Source organism: Aphanomyces invadans, assembly GCF_000520115.1.
Source record: "Aphanomyces invadans strain NJM9701 unplaced genomic scaffold supercont1.11, whole genome shotgun sequence".
Taxonomy (NCBI): domain Eukaryota; phylum Oomycota; class Saprolegniomycetes; order Saprolegniales; family Verrucalvaceae; genus Aphanomyces; species Aphanomyces invadans.
The window spans coordinates 168,973-185,650 of NW_008580156.1; the positions used below are offsets into that span (position 1 = coordinate 168,973).

A 16,678-nucleotide genomic window follows, 5' to 3' on the forward strand; every position below is an offset into this window, starting at 1 on the left:
AACCTCGTTTTCTTCCGGTTGGCCTCCGTATCCGGATAATGCACCCCCACTCGACAACATGCCGGACGACAACCACCTCCGCCACCGCCGCCGCCTCGACTTCAACCCTGCCGACGACGACGAGGATGACGGCATCACACCATCACCTCTCGACGAAGCAGAGGATGTAGTGTGGACTTGGCTACCTCTGGCTTTCGTCGTGTTTGTTCTCGTGACATTGGGATCGATGTACTACATCAGCTCTCATGATCACGTGACTTCATATTTCCACGCGATTCATCGTGGCCCTCGCGCTCCCGTCGCTGGAGGACTGCGAGAGGTGCGTTTGACGCAAGATGAACTGGCTTTGTTCAATGGGGTCGATAAGAAGAAGCTGTACTTGGCCATCCTGGGGCAGGTCTTTGACGTAACAGCAGGTGCGCGGCACTACGGAGTCAACGGGGCATACCGTTACTTCATTGGCGTCGATCGCAGCCGCGCGTTCTCGTCAGGAATCAAGAGCGATGGCGAAGACATCACGTACGAGCCCACCCACAACGAACTTGGAATGCATCATCCACATCCACGATCTAGATCATTGACGGACTCGGAGCTCCTTAGCGTCCACAAGTGGCTTTCCTTCTTTGCAAACCATAAGGAGTACTCGCGTGTGGGCACTGTGGAAGGCTTGTACTACGACAAGTACGTCCCGAAATGCTCTTCCTCGACCGCAAACACAACGACCCATAGGTTTGGCCACGCGAAGCCGATCGTTCAGACGATCCGGAGTCGACTCCGCGAAGCTCAAGTTAAGGCAGACGCCGAAGCCGCCGTCGAGCGATGCAACATGCAATGGACTGCTGAGACAGGTGCCACGACGATCTGGTGCCAGGACGAAACAAAGTACCCGAGGGCGCATGGCGACGCGAACGAACTGTGTGGCTGCTTTACGACGGCCGAGCTCGCGACCCGGAACCTTCCGCTATACAAATCATGCACGGAAAAGCGCTGCGTTGTCGCGTGAGGCACATCAGTCTCCATAGAAATCCGATCAATTGTCGACAGGTTTTTGCGTCCATGGAAACGAAATGGGCACCAGACACAACAGCGTCTGCATTCAAAACAACGACCGTGACTTGTGCGCGGCCTTACTTGACGAATTCCCACTTGTTGACCATCATCTTGGAGATGCACGTGAGAGCATGCTTTTGGACTTCAGCGTTTTCGTGCGTCATGAGCTTCATCGCGACCTTCTTTGCCCCCAAACGCTTGGCAATGTGCTTCCCGTTTGGATAAAATCGCACGAAATCGCCCAAGTCGTACAACGCGACCGACACTGTCTTGGGGTCGTCCGACTCGAGCAAGTCGATCAACAGCCTATGCATGGCACACACGACGACGGAATGAGCGCACTTCATGCCTCTTTCCAAGCAACACGATCAACTCGTGCGCTCTCTTTCCACAGCTTGCGTCGATCGCTCATTCAGGTCAACCACACACACACACACACCCATCCATCCAAATGCACAACGTTCCATCGACAAACGACAAGTGGATCGAGAGACTCAGGGACACAGGGATCGGTCATGCCCGCCGCCGCCAGACACCAAACACGGTGCGGGGTCGAAGAAGGGATGGCGTACCGAATCAGTTCAAACTCGTTCGCTTCGAACGACATGACGTTTTCACGCCAAAACTTTTCCGTGTGCAGCAATCCCCACGCCAATGACCCAGTGCGAACTTCCTTTTCATATCGCTCCATGGTACTACAGACAAAACGACGATGTAACACGAATGCCGACGGAGAGCAACGTACTTGAGCTCCTTGAACTCGCGGATGAGCACGTCGCGAATCGCCGTGATCGACTTGGCAATGTCCTCGTCAGTCCACTTGCGATCGCGCAGGTTTGTCAGAGTCTTGAGCAGCCCACCGTCGATCATGCGTTCGTTGTAAGCGCCGTTGGCTTTGCCAAGGAGGTTCTATAGCACCAAGACGCCGGTGGTGAGCCTCCATTCTCGACCAATCCGACAAAATCCATCATGCATCGGCAGCACAGCCAACGTTTCAGCCCATGTCTCCGCAGCCCAGCTCTCAGCACGGAATGCATCGATGGCCGACTTGGTCGGCTGCCACCAACACGATAGAGGAATCACATATGCAAGATACCTCGAGCGCCTCCAACGACACACGCACGACCTTTTCACGGGGCGCGGCAACCACTTGTTGGATGAGAGCGGTGATGGCCCCCGACGACCCAAACGCTTCGATCGCTTCGTCCGAAAACGACAACGTCCACAAGCAAAAGCAAACCTGGCGACCCCAACAAGAGTGAGCGCTACACATCCTCGACAGAGGAAAATTCCACTCGCAATGGATTCGAGGTATACCTCGTACGCTAATTGCGCCTTCCCTTGCGAGTTCTTGAGCACATCGGCCAAGCTGTGGCACAAAAGAAGAGTGGGAACAGTGGAGGATGCATGCACCGTTGGCAAAAGAAGTACCTGGCAAGGCCCCCAGCACGGGTGAACAGTTTCCGCGCAGTTTCGCAGCGGAGGAGCACCATGAGCGTCGTGATGGCATTGCGGGCGGTGGCACCGAGGGCGGTGTCGCTCGACTGCGCCGACGCCTTGACAGCGTCCAAAATCCATTGAATCAACGACACAATGTCTTGTTCTTTCCCACGGAATGTCAAGAACTGCGCGAGAATGTGGCCAGCCGCGTACTGCGTGTACCCCGACTCACTACGAAGCAAGCGGAGGAAAGGCGCTGCTTCGACATACGTCCCGTCTGGTACAAAATACGTCGCACGCTTGCGCGATCGACCGCCATCTACCAGCGCAAACACGTTGTCGTTACCGAATGTCGTGCTGAGCTGGTGGCTGGCGCAAGGGAGGCACCGTACCAGGCAACAGATCGTCGATGCGGGCAAATGCATAGCGCAACACGGACGGCTCCGTGACGTTCTTGATCAGCTTGAGCAATCCTGCACCCAAAGCCGCGCCATATTCGCGGAGGAACGTATCGATCAACGAGTCGGTTTGATCTTCGTTTTGGCTCGCGTTTTTAGCCACGGTTTCCATTTCCTTGATTGCGGTGATCTCGGCCTTGTCCAAAGAGAACCCACCCGCACGCGTATACGTAGCCCAGTTGATGTCCTTGAACTTGGCCAGCGCTTCTTCGCGCGCCAACGCGACATCAAGCGCGTTCGCCTTGACTGCCTCCAGCACTTGCGACGACGACACGCTCATCTTTTCGTCACTTCCCTTTTTTGTGGGGTTGGGTTTTTCAGAGCAAGGGGGTCAGGTTTGAAACATATTTAAAACACCTGTTTAAAACATACCGAGGGAATCGCAACAGATTGTAACACCCTTCGTTGCATTGAAAACGCTCATGCTCGTCATGTTATAATCTGCTGAACGAGGAGCATGTATTTAAAATTGGACCGTCCTGGTCCAACCTCGTACAAAGCATAGCATGTTGAATGAGTTGGGAAATTTATTGAAGTCGGTTGATTTTTCGTATTTTAAATGGATTGGAACTGTTACATTGTCACAGGAATTGCTCCGACAGCGATGGACGTATTCCACACCCACGTCGGGGCGTTCTATGAAGCGCTGGCCGAAGAACAGCTCGATCATCTCGCCGATGCACTGCTAAATCTCCGACATGCTGCTACAGTGCTTCCTTTAGACGATCCCGCCACTGTGATTCTGCAGGAAGTCCGTCCCATGATTCCAAACCTGTCCGACGCTGGTGTCGATTCGACTAACACTTACTTGATCGCAGATGCTGAAAGATTGCGAGAACAAAGCAAATGCAAAGGGTCAACTAGCGCTGTTTAAACTTGAGGCACTTGTGAACACATTGACGACATTGCTTGGCCGCAAATCGAACGACGACTCCGTCGTGCAATACGAACGCCTCGACACGCAACTGCGCACGGTGATCAATGCCTTCTACACATCGCATGCATTAAACAGACCCCCCACCGACGCCATGTGTTTGAACCTCTTGGTCGAGTACGTCGGGGCAGAGTTCAAACAGCGCGTTAGTTTACGAGTGGATGCTCTGAAGAAGCTCAAGGCCGCGGCGCCTGTCAACTCGCACGGGTACATCGATCGATCCGTCCATTTGAAAGCCTTCGATGGGTTGGTACGTACAATGCACCCACCGCATCCATGGAATTCACAAATCCCACAGATCCATGATGCGTCGTTCGTTGTGAGCCAAGTCGAGGAAGCGAACGTGACGGACATGACGCTAGTGTTTCCGTCGATACACGGCGACGTGGTGTCTGGATTGCTCGAAATTTTAGCGCTATATGCTGCAGACGCGCGACTCATGGCATGGGAGAAGAAGGTGTCGATGCGCACCACCGCCTCGCATGACGATGTGGAAGCCGACGAGAGCTTGCAAATGATTGACCTCCTCTTGGAAGAGCTTGCGTGCATCCTCCAGCTCAGCTTTCATTACTCTGCCTATGCGTTGTCGATTTTGGACACTGGTGGTCGCGGCTCCGACGACGCTGTGACTGCGGAGCTGTCGCGTAAGGTCCACGAACTGAATGGAGTGTACTTGCTGCTCGAACGATTCTACATCTTCCAAACGATCCACAAAGCTGTCATCATTGCCGAGCCCCAGGAAATCGAGCCCAACGTATTCGCGATCAGGTACAGGCGCGCTTTCAATGTATTTCGTGACATGGACATTAGCACCGTTGAAGACGCTTCGTTTGTGTTGGACAAAGCGTTCACTCGGGCCACTCAATGGTACGGCCCTTTTGACGCGCCATAGCCACTCGTTTTTCGTCACGAATGGCTGTGTATGCAGCAAAAACTATCACACGGTGCTGTCGGTCTTGATTGCCATCGTCGAGTCGCTCGAGCGAAAGTACATGCCTTCCATCCTGGACCTTCCTCGACGGACTTTTGACATTCCACTGCCCGTGGCGTCACCAACTCATGCTTCAACGGCTGACGACACGGCGGACCGTACGTGCGATTTCTAGCCACCGTCAACTTTGTTGAAAAAGGCTGGGTTTGTAGAGTCGTCGGACTTTAGCTTTTCCGACGCGCTGCTCCAAGCCGTGGACGCCGACTTGACGCACCAGCTCCAGGTCGATGCCAAGATGATGATGGCGGTGGTGTCAGCACACATGAGCTGGGACTACGTGGGCAAGGTCCATGCGCGCATTGCGGACGCGCAAGCGACGCACTTTTCCACGATGCCGTCGTTGCTCGAGTGCTTGCCCAAACCCCTCAGTGAACTCCAGCACGAGTTCCACCAGGTTTACACGACTGGCATCGATGCATTGTACACGTGGGATCTACAGCCGAAACTCGAGGGGCGATTCTAGCACTCCGTCCCAGATTGACAGTACGAGCTGTCGTTGGAGGCGTACGACTACTTGGAAGTCCACGAGTCTCCTGTCATCGGCCTCGTCCAAACAGTACGCACACTGCATCGACCAAAATCACATGTACTCACGCCCGACCATCGCTTGTGCGTGCAATGCCCTGCAGATCATGAAAGACCAAACGCTGCGGCGATTTCGACGGGGCCTCAGTGGCCCGACCTTTGAGTTGATGTGGCGCCAGATCGTTCGCGACATCTGCGACTGGATCGAGCGCGGGGTGCACCAAAAGGCGTTCAACGAAGTCGGCGCGATGCAGTTGGAGAAGGAAGTGCGCCAGCTGTCCGTTCTGTGTGGCCAATTTCCCACCCACAGCGGCCCCGTCAGTCTTCGCGCTGAATTTACCCGTCTCGATCAGGTCGATTGCAATCTCCGTGTGGGTTTTGTTCATGGTGGATGTAGATTGTACTGCTCGTTAACTTGGCCAGAGCCGCCGACGTCCTCGAGTACGATAGCATCCAAACGCATCTGTCCCGGCCTGAAATAGAGGCCCGACTTGGTCTACGATTCCGCGCGGACAGTGTCCAGCGCGTCATGCAACAACTAAAACAAGTCTAACCAAATGCCCCAGTTGGCAAGTGCATGAGGTTGTCGTCGCTGTCGTCGTCACTAGGCGGCATGCTGCTGTTCCCGCTGCTATTGGTGTTGCTCGAGTCGGACGAGTCGTCGTCGTCGGCCCCTGTAACACTGGCACCATCCTTCTTCATGGGGACGGAAAGCACGTCCTTTGGTGCGGCTTTGCCCTTTGACTTGGTCGGGGTCGATCGCTTTGCTACTCTAGCACCTGGAGCTGCCTTGGGTGGCGACGTGCGCTGTTTCTTGGCGGAAGGTTTCCTTTCACCTGCAGGAGCCTTCTCCGTTGCTTTCTTCTTCGAGGTTGCACGCTTTGGTTTGGGCACATCCTCGGTTGGGACACCCGAGGCGGCGGCCTTTGCTGGCTTTCTCCGGGGTTTCGCTGGAGCTTTCTTTACAGGAGTCGTTATATCCGCCGTCGATAACGATGAGGAAGGCAATGCCGCACCCGACGATCGCGGCACCACCTCTTCTTTTAGCCCCTTCGGAGGCTAGTTGAGACGGCACTTAGTCATATTGGGCGTAGGAACGAGTCGTACCGGTTTAGGAACGTACGTCTTGAACTCTCGTTGCCATTGCTACGAACAAGTACCGTTAGGTCTGATGGAAAAAGCGCACGCACATACCTCAGCCGCCTCGTTCGGGAGCGACTCATATTCGTCGTCGACGATTGCTGACAGCTGCTCCCTTGTCACGAGAGGGAATTGCTTCCGAAGGACTCTCCGGTTTCGCCGACAGAAGAGAGCCTTGGAAGTCATGTTTGAGCACATCGTCGCCTCCGCCTTAGCCGCAAGATTTCGCCGCCTCACACGAATCTGGACCAATTTGTCCTTCAAGATCTTGTTGTCGCCATTCAAGACCTCCAAGTCCTGAATTGCGAGTGTATACGCTGCCGCCAGGCGATTTGTCTGTTGCTGAAGGTACGTGAACTTTTCGTACAGGTCTGCGTACGCGTCGTCGTCGGTCGCGGTGGCTTCCACTGGCGCCGCCATCTCCCTCCCGACGTGGTTGGGGTGTAGTGCTGCTATGCGAGAGGTTCGAATTGTAAAAAATCTGGAAATTCAAAGTCATGATTGGATAAATTTAGCCAAAAGGTTCTCGACATTTTCGAATTCCCATCGAATTTTCACGATATTTCACCAGAAGAATTCGAAATGTATATCGTGCCATGCTGAAACTTTGGATATTATTTTGACCAATCCGAAAGCGAGGGTTTGTGCCCCCACATCAAGACAAGATGTCGTGGATGATGCTCTTCTCGGTGGCGGTCAAGCCAGGCGCAATGGTCGCGACGAAGCTGGGGGAGGCGTTCAGAGTTCGCATGACTTGGGCAATTTGGTCCTGCACATGGTCACCGTCATGATCACCACCGCCGATATCTTGCGTGGTCGGAGCACGTACCTTCAAGTCTACGTCATTGAGAGGGTCCATCGCCGCCTCGATTTCGTTGTTCTCGTCGCCGTCCTCGTCCCCTCCATCCAACATGTCGGACAACAAGAATTCCTCTACACAGGTCAACGGGTTCTGTTACTCATGCTGTTTCGTGAATGTCCGTACCGCTGGGAGCAAAGGTGGACGACGGGCCACCCGGTCGCACAGACGTCTAGACACGACCTCGTCAAGCGTCCGAAGCATCCACCCGTTGTTTGGCGTACCGCTTCATCATCACCATAATCGTCGTCACCGTCTTCTTCATCTGACGAGTTCATGTCGTCGGCCTCGGCTTCGTCTTCAAACTGAACGTATGTCATGGCGAGGAGGCCGACGAGTTTGGTCGCGAAGGACACTTGCGAGTACTGAATTTGTTGAGATCTCGAGCCGCTTTGCGCCTTGGTCGACGACCGAAGCGATCGTGTTGACCCGGTTTCAATGAGCTGCTCGCCCTTTACCACCAGCGACAGCACGCGGGGGTCCTGGGACTCGAGGAGCTTGAGTAGCGCCAAGAGCGTCACCTTCATGGAGTACAGGCCGTAAAAGTCGTCTTGATGCTCGATCCACGTCGTCACGACAAACGACAGCACTCCGAGGGACTCTAGAGCGTCCAGAATCGACTTCACCCCGAAGGAATGCACAAGGCGAGCAAACACAGTGCACAGCGACTGAATCAGCGATGGCATCTGGGCATTGCCGAGGCGAGTCGACACAGCATGTAGAAGCTGATGGACAGTCACCACGGGCAACACGGCAGAGAGGCGCAGCAGCACTTGCGTCACAAGGCCGCCGACCGCCATGGCACCCGAGTCGGACACTCCTGGTGAGAGCAGTTTCGCCACCACTTGCATGACGCCGTCGAGACCACTGACCCCTACACCACGTCAAATACGCGATTTCTCGCGCGCACGGTCCGACCTGTGGTGGTCTTGAACTGTTCTAGTTGCGGCGACGCGTGCATGACAAAATACTTGAGGACGTCGCCGCCGTGCTGAAGAAGCGACCCGTCGTCGGTTGTGAGCAACACACCAAGCAACGGATCGAGCAGCACCGGGACGACCAACGGCGCCACGGCCGGCTGCTTCACGAGCAGCTCAATCACTTCAATCGCTTGCAGCACATACAGCGAATGAAACACATTGCCTAGCGGCGGCACAACATGGTCCAGGACGGCCGGAGCCACGGCAGCGTTTGCGACCAACACCGCGAGAATGTCGACGACCACGTCGTGAACGAGTCGGTCGTCGAGGTGGCTCACCCATAGGGGAACCACACAACGCAAGATTGGCTGGGCGACGTCGGCTGCGTCAACGACGACGAGAGCCTACCGAATGGAAGATGTTGTCGTTTGCGACGATGAGAATGCGCATTGATACCAAGGTTTCGAGCACGACGTGGAGGGTTTCTGGTGTGGCGTCGATCGTCAAGTGCACAAGGCGTTCGACGATGGTGGTGGCGAAGGGAGGAAGCACTGCCACCGCTGCGAGTCGGATTTGAGAAATCGAAGCGGCGCCAATGATGGATGCACCTTTTTCGTGCTGGACAAACGTGCCGAGCGCGCGGCATGCGTACAGCTTGACTGGAATCACTTGGGCACGGTCGAGCCCCGAAATCGACGCTTGAATGAACGCGACCAGCTGGGCTTCAGTCATCACGGTGGCAAACCGACTGGCGCACCACAACGCACGCGCTTTGAGATAGATATCTAGCCCATTCCATCAACACATCAACTGCGACATCCAAGGCATGAGGACGGCTTACTCGACTCTGCCGCGTGCATCACGTCAAACAACGTGGCCAAGAACTGAGGCAAGTCCAAGCCGGCGGTGTTCGTTTCCACGGTGGCTCGCTACACATGCATGCCAACGAGTCCTCAGTCTTATGTGGAGCTCTCTTTCAACGTACCGTCATGAGCAATGGCTCCGCGAGGGCCCCCATGACCAAGAGAGCCGCTTCCTGGAGTCGCCACGATGGCTCGGCAAGGCGGCGTTGGGTGGCTTGAATGGTCGCTGTCAAGACTGTAGATCCCAAGGTCGCTTCGAGTTCGCGCAACAGATCCGCGCCCGTATTGCGCACATTGTGTTGCAAGCTGTCGTCGTCCTCGTCGATAATGTACTGATTCGGGTCGTCCGACCAGAGTTCGAGCTGGGCACGCGTGATCTGCATGTACGCGACCATCGTATGCACGAGTGGCTGGAGCGACTGGGTCACCAAGACCTTGGTCTTTTTCGTGGGTGCATGCACAAGCCCCCGAACAAAATCCATCAGCTCCATAGTGAGTGCAGCTTGGCCGTTCGGTTCGCCGTCGCTGTCGTAGCCATCGTCGTTTCCATCGACTCCATCAGCGCCGAGGACAACGTGAGTTTCGTAGTCTTCTACAGCCTTCAAAAGCAATTGCCACACCTACAGCCAGAATAAAGTGGCAAGTCAAGGGATGGTGGCACGACGACGTACAGGTGGCAAAATCGATGGGACGAGGGAGCTCATGTCCTTGGGCCACTCCACGATAAACGACGTCAACGCGCGAACAATCACGATATACAAACCAAGGTCCTGGCTTGGTGGCGCTTCAAGCACTCGAAGGAAGCGCCCGATCCATGGCGTCACGGTGGACTGCAGCACGGCACCGGCTTGCGCAGACTCGCCGGACTGCGACATCATCCCAAGCATGGTGAGGCACGTTTGCACAATAGCTACAACACGGCCTTGGAACCGAGTTGGAGTCGTTGACGCGTCAAACACACGCTCCAAGTGCGGAAACAGCACCGGTACGAGTTCGACGAAGTGGTCTGACGCAATGTTGTCCGTGGCGACGCTAAAGAACTTTAGCGCAAAGGCGGTGTGGGTTGTCATGAGCTCGATGATCCCAGGTACAAGAGCAGGCCACTTTTCAGGCCAATCGAGCTTGCCCAGCTCGGCTAGCACAAGACTGTATGCCGTTTGGAATTTCGAGTCTTCAAAGTGGCTCGGCGCGTTCCCGTGGGCGAGGTTGCCGAGACTTTGCATAAGTACGTTGCGCACCTCTGTCTTTTCGTTGTCACTGATGACGTATGTCGAGTCCTCACCGGCCTCCCAGTGGGCGAGCACAACCTTCTTGAGAAGCACGGCCGCAAGCTGAGCCAAGGGCAACGACAGAGGCGCTTGGATGTACTGCGTGAGCACTAATGCAAACCCAGGAGTGGACATCGAATTGGTCAGGTGCGCCTCCGCTACTTCGCGGCATGTCGTGTCGTTCGATAGTGTTCCTTCCAACAGCCGGGTCAAGTCTTCCATCGTCAAAAACGCCGTCGGCGCTGCACCAAAATGTGGCGTTCTTTTTGCCGCCACTTCGCATCCGGATAAACCAGCTCTAGCGAATCGTCCCGTAACACTGAAATAGTGTGACATCCCAAATAGTGTTCGTTGGAGTTAATGGGTGCGTATGTCAGGAAAAGCCCGTCTGTTCTGTGCGAACATTCCACACTTCGTCCATCTTGACGCCCATTCCTGGGAGTCCTCTTCGAGCGGCGGGGATATTTGCAAGGCTGTTGTCAGTCGCCATGCCAACTTTCGACTGACGGGGGTCTCCAGAACGAGGTTATGAATGCTGTCAAGTATACACGGAAAGGTTCGTCGTGTTAAGACTCACACTAAATAGATGCTCTATGCACACTATATTCGGAATCGTCAAGTGCTTGTTTCCGACGTTGGGTCGTTTTGCCAAGTGACGACAACCATTTCGAATTGCTCGTGGGCAATGACACCGCCGTACGCCCCGCGCACGTACCTCTCCAAGGCCTTCACGCGCTCTCCTGTACGTGCGACCTTGTCTGCCTCATGACCTATGCAATCAGGTCCATGCAATCCACGGCTTGGTAGCGACCAACCACCCCCAAGCGTCCGAGATTGGGCTCCGCATTCTCAAACAAGGTGGCAATGCCACCGATGCTGCGATTGCTATTGCTGCAACCTTGGCGTGTACGTGTGAATGGAATGCGTGTGCATGAGCGTGACGGTCCGTTGCCCAGTGGTGGAACCGTGCTCGACTGGGATGGGCGGCGACTGCTTTTTGCTCCATTACGATGCCGCGACGAAGAAAGTGTCGGCGCTCAACGGTAGTGGCCGCAATGCCCAAGCGCTGACGTTGGAACGAGCGCGCAAGGACTGCCCCGGCCGTGACAGTCTTGCTCTCGACCATGTCCACTCAATCACGGTAAGACTTGTCAATATGTGCGGTTGGATCGTAATCGAACTCTGCCTGTAGGTTCCAGGGGCCGTTGCCGGCTGGGTCGACGCTATTGATTCTTGGGGTTCGTTGTCAGTTGAGGAAGTCCTTCGTCCCGTGATCGACCTGGCCAAGAATGGATTCCCGCTCTCGTCGCAAACGGCTGCCGCGTGGAAACGCGGGTATACTGCGACCATCGGGCGAAAATAGTCTGTGAGCTAACTGCATCACGTAGAGTCCCTCGTCTCAAGCAGTGGCCTCATCCTGAGGTGCACGCAAACGGGAGAACATTCGATCGTGATGACGTTGGGTCGGTAGGCATTGCTTGTCGATGGCGACGCCCCTGGCGTTGGAGAGGTAGCTCATGCCTCGACACCATTGAGATGTGTTGACGGGGCTGTTTCTTTCCCAGATCTTCCGCAATTTATCGTTGGCGTCGACGTTGGAGGAAGTGGCGGTCAAAGGAAAAGCTGGCTTTTACCAAGGTGGGTGGGTATGTTCAATTGCCGTTTACAGCTTCAACTGTCCAGGTCGCGTTGCTGAAGCGATCGTCGCTTCCGTGCGAGCTCAAGGCGGCGTTCTGTCGTTGGAGGTAGGACCGCCTTCGTGGATGAATCGCAATGTCATGGATGTTGTCGAGCGCCTAGGACTTAAAGAATCATACGTCGACGTTTGTGGACCCGATCAAGGCGTCGTTCGGAGGGGTCGATGTGTACGAAGTGCCTCCCAACGGCCAAGGCATCACGGCGCTCATCGCGCTGAACCTGCTCAATGAGATTGCGGGTGACGAGTGGAAAAAAGAGCACAACTCGGTTGAGTACCTCCACACGCTAATCGAGGTCCTTCGGTTGGCGTTCACAGATGCGCGGTGGTATGTTGCCGACCCAACTTTCTCCCATGTCCCTGTCGAAGAGCTCCTCAGCGCCACCTACGCCAAGACCCGCGTTGCGCTGATCGATCCCGACAAGGTAAGTAGTAGAGAGAGATACATAGTATCGCTGTTGTTCTGACCAATTTCAGGCGGCAGTGGACCCCATCCGTGGTTCGCCCGTGCTGTCGAGTGGCACGGTGAGCTTCCAAGTCGTGGATGGCGCCGGTAATGCCGTGTCGATGGTCAACAGCAATTACGCTGGCTTTGGCACTGGTACATCCTTCCATGGGATCGAGCTCCCGTTGATTCAGATCGTGACGATGCGGTCGGACATTCTAGGCTTGATTCCCCAAGGTCTGGGTTTCACGCTTCAAAACCGCGGCGCCAACTTCTCCCTCGTCGATGGCCACCCGAATGTTCTCGCGCCGGGAAAACGCCCCTACCACACGATCATCCCAGCCTTGTCTGTCTACACAGACTCGCAGCTCCTCCACTCGACGTTTACTGTTATGGGCGGGTACGCTTGTTTGCGTTGATGATGCGCCTCACGACATGAGTAGATTCATGCAACCTCAGGGCCATGTCCAAGTACTCCTCAACCAGCTTCTCTTCCGCATGGACCCTCAAGCAGCGTTGGATGTGCCGCGTTTCTGCATTGGCACCCCAGAAGGCGACTTCTCGTACGTGTACGTCGAACCTGGCGTGGACGAGGCCGTTGTCGATGCCCTTCGCGCCAAAGGCCATGCCGTTCGTGTGCTGGAGCCAGCTCAAGCGGCGGCAGTCGGACGAGGGCAAATCATTACCAAGAACCCTCGAAACGGCGTGCTGTGCGCCGGGTCAGACGGACGCGGGGACGGGCTGCCCATGGGCTGGTAGAGAGACCTCCACAGCGTTGAGCTTGTTGAACGATTTGTGTCAAGAAAAAACAATTCCCAACCCAAACTCAGTACACCTGGCGAAAACATCCATCGCCGTTGCTTGGCCTAGACGTTTCGACTAGTGGAACCACTTGGAACTCACGCCTTTGACGAGAAATGCGTGGCTGTGGTGCATGCGGGCAATCACGGCCAGTTGCTGCGACACAAGCATGTGTTCGCCGACTAAATCCGTCACGTCCTCTTCGAACCGCTTTTGCTCGTCTTCGTCAAAGTACCTGGGCACACAAAACGCGTCGAGTGAGAGGGTTGCCAACTCGACCACACCAGCCTCGTCAACTTGGTGAAAATACGCATCCGTGATGGAATTCTCGAGGAGGCCGTACCCTCGATTGCGCTCAAAAAGCTGCTGGAGTTGGTCCAGTAGCACGACCAAGTACCCCATGTCGCGAACGCCCAACGTCGTACCGCCGCCATTCCCTTCCGCCACCGCGGCGCGCAAGACTGCATTCACGGATGATAATGATTATACTGCACCATCACGACATACGTGGTGACATGGAGCTGGTCGAGACTTGGCTGTTTAGGCCGGGGAGGGCATCCGCATCGATGGTGCCGTTGACGTTTTGCATGTTGAGGAGGCGTTCAATATCTCTCAATGCGTAGCGCATTTGGGACGCAACGCTCTTGGGGTCCTCGTACATGGCCGAGCTCGTAAACTGGTAGAGAAGTCTGTGAAGCAGGAGCGGTTGAAGGCAACAGCGTTTGTGGGCCCAGGAAAATTTGCATTCGGACCTGGACGTTTTCGAAATCACGACGTAAATGCCACCGGCGACGACAAACATGGGCAGAGTCGCCATCATTTGCATGTTGAGTTGGTTTGCGTCCATCAATTCGTCGATCGCTTTCATCGCGACCATGAGTTCTTTCTTGATGAATTGAATCTACTCCACGCGCTGTCAAGTCCTCCTGTCCACAAGATCACCTCCGGCGCAATAAAAAATGTGTGGACATGGGCGTCCCACCTGAATCAGCATCATGCGCACGATGTCTCCAGTCACGAGGTTGCGCACAGCCTTGGGCAACTCCTTCTCGTACTGCAGCGACACGACCGACATGTCCATGTTGGCCACCTAAACTCCCTCAACCATGAATAGATGCCGTGCACCTTGGCAGCGTACCATGGCCTGTTGCTGCGCCAACGGCATGGACGGGTTCGTATCGTGAATGAAGTCTGCGAGCATGCGTTGGAGGCTCTCCTTCGAATCCTTTAGGGCCAGAGGGTCTTGGATCAGAGCCTTCTTGCTCAGCAGAATCTCGCCAACGATGTTGCTAACAATCACAGACAATATTGAGCATCAGAGCATGACAGCGTTCGCTTTGGTCACGGACTTGATGGGCACGACCATGTGGTCCACAACAAAGTCGCGAATTCCTTTGTGCATGGTGTGGGCGAGTTGGCCCAGCTCATGCCGATTGCGCACGAGGTAGACCAGGCCAAGCGATGCACCGACGGCGCCAACCGACACGTGCCACCAACTACGTTCGCCCAAATGAGTGCATTAGCTCCTGGAAGAGAGCGGTAAGATGGATGGTAAGCGTACCGACGCCGGAGGAAAGGTGGGATCGTGCAACCTGATAGAACATGGTCCAATTCCACCTGATTGAGAAAGACATGGCGATGTAAATACCATCAAACGCTAGAGTCTCGCACCTTGTAGGCCGTGCGGAGATTTGGTAGCCCTTCAACGAAGTCCAGAATTACCTTGACGGAGAACCGGGCGCGACCTGAAGTAGCAACGGGCACCGATTTAATGGCAAAGCTCATGACATCGACACGAAGCCCAGAAAGCAAAAGGCAACGACGAGGCCTACCGGAGGAGACCGATGCCGGGGTGGGTGAAGCATTCTCCAAAACGTTGGCAGTCACAGCGTTGGGACTTTACACATCAAGTAAGGGTCATTCCGATGGAAAATAGGAACGATGGATGATCCTACCGAATCAAGTGTTCGGTCGAAAAGACCTTTAATAGGAGCGCTTGCGACGCCTGCATCATGTCCTGGTTTCGCTTGGACTCTGTGTGCGGCCACTTGAGCAATTGGAGCTTCAATTCACCAATATGGACCTGTTTAAAATGGCATGAAATGGGCGCAAAATTCTGGAGAAGTAGCTGGTCGGCGTACAAGCAAGGTTTCGTAGGTTTCGTCCAAGACGCGGATCTTTTCGTCTGTCGAGATGTCGCCGCCCCTGTGGTCTTCATGAGGCAGGAGGAAACGGCACTAGGCACGTACGGCAGGACGAACACCTTATCTGGCAACGTGAGGAGGAACAACTCGAGGGGATTCTTGAGCTGTCGCTTCCAGAACCTCAACGCCGCCGGTACAAACGCCCCAAACGACAAGAGTGCATGCAGCGACTCCTGCAGCGCTGTCACCACCACCGCGCGGGTCATCTCGAGCATGGCGGATTCAAACACAGCAATGTGTTTTGACTTTGAATTTGCCGTGAGGAACGACTCCATGCGATGTTCGGCGTCGACGACGTCCGCGACCGCAATCGTGTTGTGGGCGAGTTTGTGCATCAGGTCCAAAATCATCGCCGCCATGCGCTGAATGTCTTCAGGGACTTCGTGATTCTCATGCAAGTGCCGGAGCTCATGACGAATTTTCGCCTGGACGATCGCGGTTTTCGTTGGCGCCATGACCGTGTCAGTCTGTTGCTTTCCTTTTCACACTCGATGGTTTCCGGATAAAGGAATCATGAAGTCAGCTATCCGGACTCGACGAGAAACCTTGGTGACGGCGAACGCTGCGAAAGCCAAGCGGCTGCACCCCGCCACCGCCAAACGAGAGAACTTGCGTCATTCCATTGCTACTCGAGCAATGCCAGCCAGTTGCTACAATCGTCGCATTGCCAGTCCGACGAGAGCTGCGCTCCAACTTCCGAGCGAAGGAATACAGACAAGAGGACACAACTACAATGCGGAATTCCAATGGCTACAACCAGCTATCTTCAATTCAATCTGAGCTCTCGGGACGGCAACAGCGCTCGTGGTGTGGCTTTTTCAGCCTGGTGTTTAAGAAGGAGGGACAAATTTAATTGTTTTAACCTCAGTGACGCTTGAACAAGTGTTGTTTCGAAGAATTCGTTAAATTTTGATGTGAAAATTGATAGATTCTGCCATCACAAAATGTCGGCGGGTATTTGCATATTACTGCCACAGGGGTATCTAGTAATTGCAATGTCTTCTTGCGACGGGAAAATGGACTTGGCCAGTTCACAAATATATTCGATGCACGACAACCTAGCAGCTTCGATGCTGGCTGCAAC

General features: G+C 54.9%; 7 protein-coding genes across 13 annotated transcripts; 3 read left to right on the forward strand and 4 right to left on the reverse strand.

The window, feature by feature from the left end:
• Positions 1-58: 58 nt before the first annotated feature.
• On the forward strand, positions 59-1,003 carry H310_06209 (hypothetical protein; the record flags this gene model as incomplete). Its single annotated transcript, XM_008871180.1, has 1 exon — positions 59-1,003. The coding sequence occupies one exon, from the start codon at positions 59-61 to the stop codon at positions 1,001-1,003; it is 945 nt and encodes a 314-aa protein (XP_008869402.1).
• On the reverse strand, positions 899-3,266 carry H310_06210. 2 transcript variants are annotated; one of them, XM_008871181.1, is made up of 7 exons: positions 2,883-3,266; positions 2,482-2,809; positions 2,368-2,419; positions 2,147-2,290; positions 1,796-1,959; positions 1,623-1,745; positions 899-1,356 (listed from the first exon to the last, which is right to left on the reverse strand). In XM_008871181.1, the coding sequence occupies exons 1-7, from the start codon at positions 3,226-3,228 to the stop codon at positions 1,128-1,130; spliced, it is 1,386 nt and encodes a 461-aa protein (XP_008869403.1). In that variant the 5' UTR covers positions 3,229-3,266; the 3' UTR covers positions 899-1,127. The 2 variants fall into 2 exon arrangements, with proteins under 2 accessions (XP_008869403.1, XP_008869404.1); XM_008871182.1 differs by lacking the exon at positions 899-1,356 and having other exon boundaries at positions 1,372-1,745.
• Positions 3,267-3,532: 266 nt separating this feature from the next.
• Positions 3,533-5,980, forward strand: H310_06211 (hypothetical protein). 3 transcript variants are annotated; one of them, XM_008871184.1, is made up of 8 exons: positions 3,533-3,699; positions 3,767-4,132; positions 4,181-4,650; positions 4,693-4,749; positions 4,811-4,971; positions 5,026-5,429; positions 5,503-5,751; positions 5,796-5,980. In XM_008871184.1, exons 1-6 carry the CDS (start codon positions 3,553-3,555, stop codon positions 5,334-5,336), a joined length of 1,512 nt encoding a protein of 503 aa, XP_008869406.1. In that variant the 5' UTR covers positions 3,533-3,552; the 3' UTR covers positions 5,337-5,429; positions 5,503-5,751; positions 5,796-5,980. The 3 variants fall into 3 exon arrangements, with proteins under 3 accessions (XP_008869406.1, XP_008869407.1, XP_008869405.1); XM_008871185.1 differs by having other exon boundaries at positions 3,533-4,132; XM_008871183.1 differs by having other exon boundaries at positions 5,026-5,751.
• On the reverse strand, positions 5,619-6,999 carry H310_06212. 2 transcript variants are annotated; one of them, XM_008871187.1, is made up of 3 exons: positions 6,593-6,999; positions 6,506-6,544; positions 5,619-6,448 (listed from the first exon to the last, which is right to left on the reverse strand). In XM_008871187.1, exons 1-3 carry the CDS (start codon positions 6,956-6,958, stop codon positions 5,948-5,950), a joined length of 906 nt encoding a protein of 301 aa, XP_008869409.1. In that variant the 5' UTR covers positions 6,959-6,999; the 3' UTR covers positions 5,619-5,947. The 2 variants fall into 2 exon arrangements, with proteins under 2 accessions (XP_008869409.1, XP_008869408.1); XM_008871186.1 differs by having other exon boundaries at positions 5,619-6,457.
• Positions 7,000-7,018: 19 nt separating this feature from the next.
• Positions 7,019-10,711, reverse strand: H310_06213. 2 transcript variants are annotated; one of them, XM_008871188.1, is made up of 10 exons: positions 9,852-10,711; positions 9,303-9,800; positions 9,159-9,246; positions 8,926-9,102; positions 8,774-8,877; positions 8,316-8,721; positions 7,622-8,271; positions 7,524-7,569; positions 7,368-7,471; positions 7,019-7,307 (listed from the first exon to the last, which is right to left on the reverse strand). In XM_008871188.1, the coding sequence occupies exons 1-10, from the start codon at positions 10,668-10,670 to the stop codon at positions 7,194-7,196; spliced, it is 3,006 nt and encodes a 1,001-aa protein (XP_008869410.1). In that variant the 5' UTR covers positions 10,671-10,711; the 3' UTR covers positions 7,019-7,193. The 2 variants fall into 2 exon arrangements, with proteins under 2 accessions (XP_008869410.1, XP_008869411.1); XM_008871189.1 differs by having other exon boundaries at positions 7,368-8,271.
• A 393-nt stretch (positions 10,712-11,104) lies between these two features.
• Positions 11,105-13,434, forward strand: H310_06214 (gamma-glutamyltransferase). The gene is made up of 12 exons (XM_008871190.1): positions 11,105-11,190; positions 11,231-11,354; positions 11,405-11,589; positions 11,641-11,783; positions 11,837-11,870; positions 11,920-11,958; positions 12,014-12,086; positions 12,132-12,193; positions 12,249-12,569; positions 12,622-12,745; positions 12,812-12,989; positions 13,033-13,434. The coding sequence occupies exons 1-12, from the start codon at positions 11,134-11,136 to the stop codon at positions 13,346-13,348; spliced, it is 1,656 nt and encodes a 551-aa protein (XP_008869412.1). The 5' UTR covers positions 11,105-11,133; the 3' UTR covers positions 13,349-13,434.
• Positions 13,324-16,074, reverse strand: H310_06215. 2 transcript variants are annotated; one of them, XM_008871191.1, is made up of 13 exons: positions 15,640-16,074; positions 15,532-15,595; positions 15,346-15,473; positions 15,223-15,287; positions 15,062-15,135; positions 14,952-15,007; positions 14,740-14,886; positions 14,529-14,679; positions 14,373-14,480; positions 14,143-14,291; positions 13,898-14,079; positions 13,734-13,851; positions 13,324-13,625 (listed from the first exon to the last, which is right to left on the reverse strand). In XM_008871191.1, the coding sequence occupies exons 1-13, from the start codon at positions 16,047-16,049 to the stop codon at positions 13,469-13,471; spliced, it is 1,809 nt and encodes a 602-aa protein (XP_008869413.1). In that variant the 5' UTR covers positions 16,050-16,074; the 3' UTR covers positions 13,324-13,468. The 2 variants fall into 2 exon arrangements, with proteins under 2 accessions (XP_008869413.1, XP_008869414.1); XM_008871192.1 differs by lacking the exons at positions 13,324-13,625; positions 13,734-13,851 and having other exon boundaries at positions 13,860-14,079.
• Positions 16,075-16,678: the final 604 nt, after the last annotated feature.